This window comes from Vidua macroura, chromosome 17 (assembly GCF_024509145.1).
Source record: "Vidua macroura isolate BioBank_ID:100142 chromosome 17, ASM2450914v1, whole genome shotgun sequence".
NCBI lineage: Eukaryota > Metazoa > Chordata > Aves > Passeriformes > Viduidae > Vidua > Vidua macroura.
In genome coordinates this window covers 7,923,506-7,933,097 of record NC_071587.1, presented here as the reverse complement: position 1 = coordinate 7,933,097, position 9,592 = coordinate 7,923,506, and the positions used below count along the sequence as shown (strand labels likewise).

The window sequence follows — 9,592 nt, the reverse complement described above, 5'->3', positions numbered from 1 at the left end:
CTGCGCTGGCACTTGGGCACACATGTGGTGTGCAAGGCAGGGTGTATGTGTGCATGAGCGTGCATGTGTGTACACGTGTGTGTGTGTGTGTGTGTACCTGTATGTGTGTCCATCCGTGTGTCCGTGTACTTGTGGCTGTGTTTGGTCTCCACAGGTTTGTGTATGCGTGTGAAATGCTCCTGTGCACATATTTGGGTATGTCCCACACACATCTGTGTGTGCAAGCACGTGTGTGTCCATGCCTTTGTGTGTGCACACGCACACCCACCCTGCGTGTTTGTGTCTGTACACACACCCGGGAGTGTCTGAGCTGCAGCTTTGCCTGCCTCCCTCCCTTCCCACACCATTTCGTGCTGCTCTGGGTGTGCCGGGGTCTCGCTCGGGGGCCCTCCCCGGGCGCTGCCTGCCCTCCCCGCAGGTGCGGGGTAATTAGCAGTAACGCTAATTACAGCCCGGACCAGAAACCCTTCGGGGCAAGGACTGGTTGCCTCGCACAGTGATGGGACCTCCACCGGTTTCGCCCGCGGCAGGACCGTGCTCGCAGCCCATTCCCCGCGCCGCCCCCCACACCCAGCGCTCGACCCCTCTGCTCGTCCCTCGGGTGGACCCGAACCTGGCGCCCCCCGCCCCGGCAGCCGCCACCGAGCAGCTCTGCGGAGGTTTGAGCCGCGGGAGAGGGGGGGGAACGGAGAACTCCAAACTTGGGGCAGGGGGCGCGGAGCTGTCCCTTGTGGGGATGCCCGTGTTCCTTTGCCACCGTGGGGCCCCGATGCCCCCGTGTCTCCGTGAGGGTGCAGATGTCCCCCGCGGGTCCCCGTGCGTCCTGTAAGGTCCCGGTGCCCCCGTATCCACGAGAGGATGCCAGTGTCTCCGTGGGAGTGCCGGTGTCCCTGTGGGGGTCGCGGTGTCTCCGTGGGGGTCCCGGTGCCCCCCGTAGGGGCTGCAGGTGTGTGTCCCCCGCCCCGCCCCCGTCGCCATGGGCACCGCCCGCCCGGCGCCTCGCTGACAGCGCGCGGGGTTTTATGAATGGATGACGTCACGACCCTGGCGTCTCACGGTCTGAGCCGCCGCGGAGAGGGGGAGGCGCGGGGAGTGCGGGGGGGCCCGAGCGCCCGGAGGGGCACCGGGGCCTGGAGGGGGCAAGGGGCGAGCGGGGCTGCGGGGAGCCCAACACCGGGAGCCCGCGGGGCGAGCACCCGCGTTAATTGCGGGCCAGGGTGGGCGCTCCGCACCCCTGTAGCCTCCGCACCGCCGGCGTCCGTGCACCGCAGCCCGAACCCGTCACGGAGCTCTCTCCGCCATTGCCCCTTTAAGACGCTGCCCTTTGGGGCGCATGAATGGAGTGGGCGGGGCTGAGCCATCTTTTTCTGCGCTGCCATTGGTCGAGGATTCCCCGCGGCCCCGCCCACCGGTCGGCGGCGCTCTATAAGTGGCGCGGCGGGGCGCGGGCTCCTTGTCCGCCCGCCGCGTCCCCGTTCTGCTCGCCGCGCTCGCAGCCTCTCGCCATGAAGGTCGCCGCTGTCGCTTCTTCGCCGCTGCCCGCGGGCGCCGGCGGCCCGCTGAAGGCGGTGCGGCCCGGGGAAGCCGCCCGCTGCGGGCCGGGCCCGGGTGTGTCCCCGGTGGTGGCGGAGCAGGCGGCCGCCGCGCTGCTGTACGATATGAAGGGCTGCTACTCGCGGCTCCGGGCGCTGGTCCCGACGCTGCCGCGGCACCGGCGAGTCTCCAAGGTGGAGCTGCTGCAGCACGTTATCGACTACATCTGGGACCTGCAGCTGGAGCTGCAGTGCGGCCCCCCCCGCCCCGCCGCTGCTGGGGACTCCCCCGAGGTGAGTGCGGACCCCACGGCACGGCTCAGACCCGCGCTTCCTTGAAATCTCCTTCCCACAATCTGCATCGCGTCCTCTCCTTCCCGGGGGGGGTCCCTTCCTCCTGCCCCCTTTCCATCCCTGTCCTCCCCGGCGCCCTCCTGGCAGGTATTGACCGGCCGCTTCGTGTCCCTTTCCCGCAGGCTCCGTGCATTCCCGCTGCCGATCGGATCCTCTGCCGCTGAGACCGCTCTGGACCGCACCATGGACGTCATCCCCAGGATCCCGGTCCCACCATGGATATCATCCCCGGGATCCCGGTCCCACCACGGACATCGTCCCCGGGACCCCATCTCTGAGCACCGCTGCTCACCCGCATCCCTGACTCCCCAGCGGGGCTGCCCTTGGGGTCCCCCCGCAGCCTGGGCAGGGGGTGCTGTGGGCCGGATCCTTCCTTCTCAGATTGCTGAGAGCATTCCCCGTATTGTATATTACAATGATGCTGGAGAATATTGTTCTACAATAGCTGGAGTTTTGTTATTAAACAAGCCCTGATGACCACACGTGCGTTTTCTTCCTGCCCCTCACACCCCTTCCCCTGCGTTTTGGGCGTGTTTAAGCCGGGGGTTTGTGCCCCATTTAACGGGAGGGGGGCAACTTGAGCAGACCACTGTGGGCTGGGTGGGTATGTTGGGGGATACAGGGTCTGGGACCCTGTGGTGGTGCTGGGGAAGGGGTTCCTCACAGGCTGGTCCCAATTCCCTGTGTCCCAGCATTACCCCCACAGAGCCTCTCCCAGTAGCTCCCGTGGGTTTTCACTCCCTGGGCTCAAACGTGGGGTGCTGAGGGTCAGACACAGGAGGAAAGCTTTTTCACACCCTATCTTCTGTGGTGAGCTAATGCAGCAGCACTAGCTGCATCTTCCCCTGATTAGGCACCTTGATGGGATGATGACACAGAGGGGATAGTGCTATGAGCCAGCTGTGGGGTTCTGTGCCCAGATGGGAGTGTGGCTTCCCCATCTCCCTGGACACTGGTGTGTTCGCAGCCCGGAATTCCCTTCACTCCCCTTCCCGGCTGGGCCACCTGCACCCAGCAACCTTTCCAAGGCTTCCACAATTGTTGCTGTGTCAGGACTGGGGGATTACAGGGGTGATCGTGTAGGGATTGATTCCTTTACAGGGGAGAGCAGATAAAAATCCTGGGGTGCTTCTCTCTGTGGCCCCGCCCCTGTGGTTCTTGCTCTTCATGGTGCAGCCCCTGCCTGTGGGGACAGACAACCGCTTGGGACAAGGAAATTGCATCAGGGATTGTGCAACCCCGAGGACTGGGGGTGCCCCGGGCAGCTGCCCTTACCTGAGCTTCCCTGTGACTCACAAACACCCCAAGGATCTCACAGCCTCCTGTTCCAGATCTGTTCAGACCTCCCTACGGGCCTGGCAGGCTGGGGTGCCTGGAGGGGCTCTTGTTGCTCTGGTGGGACCCTTTAGGCGCCCCCCCCTCCCCAGGGTCTCGCAGTCAAGGGATTTGGGGCTGGCAGGTGTTGAGCAGCCCCAGGCACAGGCGTGTGAGGCTCTGCACACCCTCTGTGTTTGCGTGTTTACAGGCACGGTCACAGCCGCGAGCGTGTCCATGTGTGTCCACGTGCCCACTCGTGCTTTCCCAGCCCAGCAGATCCCCTGGCAGGGCCTGTGCAGGGGACAGGTGACTTGGGCTACCAGGACACTGCTTCGCCTGTCCACCCCTGTCCTGGCTGTGACAGCAGCAGGGGACACGTAGGGGCGCAGGGGCTCTGGGTATCTGTGGATTAACTTGTCCATTCTTGGATGGGTCCCCTTCATCGTCCTCACTGGTGTCTCCTCCACCGCCCGTCTTCCTCCCAATCCCGGAGCGCGGCGCGGACGGGGCGGTGGGTCCCTCTCCCGGTGCCCGCTCGCACTGCACGGTCCGGGCGGCCCTCCTGGAGTAGCCCAGAAGGTCCCGGGACAGGGAGAACCGGGACTGGGGGCTCTGCTCGGGCCGGGGGCAGCGCGGGAGGCTCTGGGGCTCTTCCCGTGCCGTGCTCCCGAGTGCCGTCCTTACCTGTTCACTGCCGCCTGATGTGGAAGCTCCCGCTGGAACGGTGGGGAGAGGGGCTCCGTGTGTGTCCATGTGTGTCCCCACGTCTCTGCCCGACCCCTGTCTAAGCCCTGTGTGCCCCACGACCGAGCCCTCGCCATGCAGCCCTGGCTGTCATCCCCTCCTCAGGGGACGCGGGGCGGCCACCACCGGGTACCTGGCACAGGAGAGGTGGGGAAGGGGCTGACGGAGCCAGCCCAGGCTTGCAGCGGGGCTGGCAGGGCTAAGCCGCCGGCACGTGTCGGGATGCCGGATGCGGCAGCACCAGGATGCACCGGAGAACCCGAGGGAGCGCCCAGCCCGCGGGCACCTGCGCCCCAACCGGTCCCTCGATGTTTTCATGGGACCTGATTCATCCCGGAAGGGATTAGGGACGGGGGAAATGGGTGACGTTGTGGTTTGTGATCTGACCAGGACCCGGGATGGACACTGGCGTCAGAGCTGGTCCCTGCTGTTCAGTGCCACGTACAGTCCCCGGGACACGGAGGAGCTGGGACCCATGGCAGGACCTGCGGCCCCCGCGGTGTGGGGCACTGCACCCACCTGGCACGGTGAGTGGTGGTGCAGGGCAGGGGCACCCTGGGATAGAGGGGCTGTGGTAGGCATTGGGCTGGGGATCAGGGTCAGTGCTGGCCTCTGGGTCACTGCCTGAGGCACTGGCCACCCCTGGCCAGTGGGCAGCTGCTTTGAAGACCACCCTAAGGTGCATTATGTGGGCTGTGGTCCCTCTGGTGAGACTGCCCGTGGGCTCTATGTGCCCCTGTGGTGCTGAGATGAGGCCCTGGCCCTCCTAGAGGTACCTCTGGGTCTGCCAGGTTGGATCCAGGAGGGCAGCTGGACCCCTGTGATCCACAGCCCACAGCACTGGAGGGGCTCACCCTGGCTGGGGGACGGTCCCACTGATGGTAGGTTTGGCAGTGCGGGTGGCTCTTTCCCCACGCTGGGTTTTTTGGAGGGGATTGCACAGTTCTGCTCTTGCTCTGACTGTCCCAACTTTTCCATCACTTCCTTGGGGGCTGCTTCCGCACCCTGGACACCCTGATCCCCACTGAAATGTAGGTAACCCTACACAGGGTTCCCAAAGTGGGAACAGCTGCTGCCCCCTGGTGCAAATGGGTTGAGCCCTGTTTGCCCTGGTGCAGGCTCCCCCCAGCCCCAGGACCAGCTCATTGTGTCCCTGTCCCCAACTCCTACGTGCTCCCAGGCATGGGAGCTCTTTGTGGCCTTGGCCCAGCCGGGTCTCTGTGTGTCCCCACATGCCAGCCCTGTGCCCCTGGGGGGGGCCCCAGCTGGCGTCCTGGCTCGTGTGTACCCCCAGGGTGGGGGCTGGCAGGGTTGGTGTGGGACCCTGCATTCCCCTGCTCCCACGATGGACGCGAGTGCGGAACAGCGGGGGCTTCCCCTCTGAGTCATGCGTTGGGCAAGGCCGGGCTTTCGGTGGCCAGAGCACTGTGGTGTCCCCATGTGTGCTGATGTCACCCACGGCTCCCTGTCCCCGATATAAGTCCTGGCTGTGCTGGTGCACAGGGAGGGGGTCTCTACACCTGCTGCGTGTCCGCCAGACATGTCCTCTGCTCCAGCCTCCAGGTCCCAGGACCAGTCTCGAGGTACTGTATGGCTCTGCCTCTTGCTCCTGCTGCCCACCTGTGTCTCTGCCACCATCACCAGCACCTGTGTCTCTGCCACCATCACCAGCCCCAGCACCAATCCTGGCATCAAGGCCTGGCTGACCCAGAGGACACTGGAGTTCGGTGAGTCTGTGCTCCTGAGTAGGGAGGGATGGGGGGGACCATTGGGGGATGATGCCCAGACTGCTAAAGATGGGGAAAGAGGGGAACTCCCAGAAATGATGCCAAGTCTGCCAGGAATGGGGAATGGAAGCACCATCCTGGTCCTGGCTGCTCACTCTGCTGACAGCCCAGGTACCCCAGCCCCTTCCTTGGCGTCACCCCAAATTCCCTCTTTGGCCCAGGCCGGCGCTTTGGGCTGGAGCTGCTCCAGTCGATGCTGCAGAAGGAACATGAGCTGAACCTGACGGGTTCCTACAACACCCCGCTCCTGGGAACTCTCACCTATGCTGTGCCACGGTAAGAGCCACCTGTGGGGTCTCTGTCCCTGTTCCCATCCCTGTCTGCACTACAGCCACAAGCACAGCTTTCCTGTCTTATGCAGGATTCACATCCATGAACTGCAGATGAATGAATCCACATTGGACTTTGCCGAGGACGTGGGGGTGAGGCTGACGGTGCAGCGCGCCCGAATCCAGCTCAGCGCCGACTGGGCAGCCCAGCTGGGCGCCGTGTGAGTCCTCATGGGGACAGGGACAGGACTCAGGGTGGCTCAGTGTCACCGCTGTCCCTGTGCTCACCCACTCTGTGCCCAGCCAGGACAGTGGCTCTGTGGAGCTCCGCATGGAGGACCTGGCCGTGGCAGCGGTGTTGGGGGTGAGCGAGGACGGCAGTGGCCACCCCACGGTTTGGAGCGCCGGCTGTGACACCCACGGCACCGACCTGCACATGGAGTTTCACCGTGGATACAGGTGATGCCAAGCCCCCTGCTCTGTCCTGTCCCTGGCATGCAAGGACTACTGGTGCCCCAGCCAGGGTAATGGGCTGGGCGAGGCTGGGTGGGTACCATGAGGTGATCTGAGCACCCCACTCTGCCCTACAGCTGGCTCTACAACCTGCTGGCACCTCTGCTCCAGAGAACCCTGCGGCAGCAGCTGAACAAGCAGGTGGGTGCTCAGCCCCTGTGCCCTGGGGTGTCGGTGTCCCTGTCCCCCCCAGCCCAGTGAGAGTCTTGGAGACCCTCATCCCTAGGCTCGCTGACACCCTGCTCTGCTTCCAGCTCTGCCTCGTGCTCCACAGGGGCATTGATAGGCTGGACACTGCCCTGAAGCACATGAAAGGTGAGTGAGGGGACCCCAGGACTGGGGACAGGCAGGGTGGTCCTGGGGGGCTGTGGACAGGACTGGTGCCCAGCAGGGTCTGCAGGACCCCACTGTGGGGCTGGATCCTGACAGAGCCAGGCTGTGGGAGGGGGGCTGGTGGTCTGACTCCTCCTGACCACCCCCATGTCCCTGCAGTGTCCACCCAGCTGGACACCATTGCTGCCATCGACCACTCCCTGCTGGGACCGCCAACCTTCACAGAGGAGTATGGGGACATTGCCCTCAAGGTAATGTCATCCTGGGAATCCCTGGAACAGATTTGGGAACAGGGGAGCCTGGCTGATCCTCACACCCATCTGTGTGTCTGTGCAGGGAGAGATCTTCAGGGTGGGCAGGTACCAGCAGAGACGCTCAGCACTGCCTGTCCTGCTGCCTGTGGCATTACGCATGGCACTGCCTGTGGCTTTGCCCACGCCCCTGCCCATGACACCGCCCATGGCACACGAGCCCATGCTGCTGTTGGCTGTCACCGAGTTCGTCGCCAACTCAGCCGCCTTCACGTACTTCACGGCCGGGGCCCTGCGCAGGAACATCTCCAATGACATGGTAGGGGTGGCTGGAGAGCAGAGCTGTCCCCACTGGGGTGTCCCCATGCCCACCCCTGCTCAGCCCCAGCACCCTGATCCCTCCCTGCCTTCCAGCTCCCTCGGCGGTTCCCAATCCAGCTGAGGACCAAGAGCATGGAGGTCTTCTCCCCTCAGGTGAGTGGGATGGGACACAGGGAGAAGGAGACACAGGCAGGACATGGAGTAGGACAGGATGCAGGTGGGATGGGACATGGGACACAAGATGGGATTGCGGGAGGAACAGATGATGTAATGGGATGCTGGAGGGTGGGACATATGAAATGATACAGGAGGGATGGGGCAGAGGAGGGATGAGATACAGGAGGGAAAGGTTGCAGGTGGGATGGGACATGGGATGACACAGAGGTCAAATGGGATGCATGAGGGACAGGACAGGGAATGGGGTGCAGTGGAAATGGTAGGTGTTGCAGGCAGTATGGGATGCAGACAGAATGGAACACAGGATGTGGGCAGGGCACATGGGACCTGGGCAATGGTGGGGACCTGATGGGGGCATGGCCAGCATGGCTCTGTGCCACCCCTGCCCTGTCCCTCCCAGCTGCAGGAGCGCTATCCAGACCAGCCCATGGAGCTGCACCTCTGGGCCCGCCAGCAGCCCCTGCTCTCCTGCCATCCTGATGCCTTGCACGGGACCCTCTTCAGCTCTGCTGAGGCCTTCGTGGTGCTGCCCAACGCCACCCGTGTCCCTGCCTTTCTGCTGAACATCGTGAGTGGCTGCTGCTGCCACAGCTCAGGGAGCCAGGGGACCCCAAAGGACTTGGCTGGGGCTGGTGTGCCTGTGCTCCTGGCTGGGGCCATGCTGGGTGGTACTGGAGGATACTGGGGCCATGCTGGGTGGCACTGGGGGATACTGGGGCCATGCTGGGTGATGCTGGAGGATACTGGGGCCATGCTGGGTGGTACTGGGGGATACTGGGGCCATGCTGGGTGATGCTGGGGGATACTGGGGCCATGCTGGGTGATGCTGGGTTGCAGGCTCTGCCCTGGTCTCTCCAATGTCTCTTCCTGCTGCAGGATGCCAACGTGACGGGGAAGCCGACGATCACCAGGAACAGACTCGAGGGCACTGTGAGACTGACAGGGTTAGTGCCTGACCCTGAGCTGGGTCTGAGCTCCCCTAGGACATACCTGGAGAGCTCCCCCAGGACATACCTGGACAGCTCCTCCATTCCCCACCTCTGTCCGTCTGCCTCCTTGAGTCCCGTATTGCCTGGGTATGGCCTGCTCAGACCCCATCCTGCCCCCAGTTCATATCTGTGCCACTGCCCTGGCAGTAGGTCCTCAGTTGGACCCGCTCTGCTGGGGTCCTGGTCCCCCCGTGGAGCTCAGCCTGTCCCTACCCTGGGATGGGACAGTCCCCTTCCCTGTGCCTGGCTCTGACCCTGATCTTGTCCTGCAGGCTCCATGTAACACAAGTGGCATCAAACGTGGGCCCAGTGGAGGTGAGTGGCTGCGCCAGGGAAGCCAAAGGAAGCCTTGGATTCCACATCACCTTGGAGGAAATCTGGGGTGTTGTGGACCCCGTGCATGGCAAGTCTGGCAGGGGACTGAGCCCTGCCTGCAGCACAGACCCCTCTACCTGTGCTGTGCCAGGCTCAGGGCCTGCCTGTCCCACAGGTGAAGCGTCTGGAGACCCTGCTGAAGTTTGGGCTGTGGCTTTTTGGGGTTCCCCGGGCAAACAGTAAGTGCTATTCCTGACCTGTCCCTATCCTCCCACAGCTGCACCAGGGCCATCCCCTGCTATGACTTTGTCTCCCCACAGAGTGGCTCCAGGCTGGCATCCCCCTGCCCCTCCCACATGGCCTCAGCCTGCTCAGACCCCGGCTCTCACTGCAGCAGGTGGGTGCCACCACTGTCCCCTTACCCCAGGGTTCCCCACGTCCCCCATATCCCCTCTCTCACCCTGACTCCCTACAGGGCTTCGTGCTCATCGCCACGGACCTGCAGTACGAGCCATGAGACCATCTGCCTCGTGGGAACCCGCCAGCCCCCACCAGTCCTGTCCCCATCACCATCCTGTTTCCATCATGCCCCCGTGGCTGGCAAAGTGCCCAGCCGCGGGACTCACGGACCCCCATCCTCGGCAGGGATTAAAGCGGGAGCGTAGCTCAGCCCTGTGTGCTGTGGGGTGT

General features: G+C 64.1%; 2 protein-coding genes across 2 annotated transcripts; both read left to right on the top strand.

Moving 5' to 3' along the window:
* The first annotated feature begins 1,468 nt into the window (after positions 1–1,468).
* On the top strand, positions 1,469–2,368 carry ID1 (inhibitor of DNA binding 1). The gene is made up of 2 exons (XM_053993247.1): positions 1,469–1,826; positions 2,009–2,368. Exons 1-2 carry the CDS (start codon positions 1,506–1,508, stop codon positions 2,048–2,050), a joined length of 363 nt encoding a protein of 120 aa, XP_053849222.1. The 5' UTR covers positions 1,469–1,505; the 3' UTR covers positions 2,051–2,368.
* A 2,054-nt stretch (positions 2,369–4,422) lies between these two features.
* LOC128816018 (bactericidal permeability-increasing protein-like) lies at positions 4,423–9,498 on the top strand. Its single transcript, XM_053993236.1, has 16 exons — positions 4,423–4,474; positions 5,504–5,674; positions 5,896–6,010; positions 6,096–6,224; positions 6,307–6,462; positions 6,594–6,657; positions 6,771–6,831; positions 7,009–7,100; positions 7,186–7,419; positions 7,515–7,574; positions 7,999–8,166; positions 8,475–8,542; positions 8,860–8,902; positions 9,078–9,141; positions 9,223–9,299; positions 9,378–9,498. The coding sequence occupies exons 1-16, from the start codon at positions 4,423–4,425 to the stop codon at positions 9,417–9,419; spliced, it is 1,596 nt and encodes a 531-aa protein (XP_053849211.1). The 3' UTR covers positions 9,420–9,498.
* Positions 9,499–9,592: the final 94 nt, after the last annotated feature.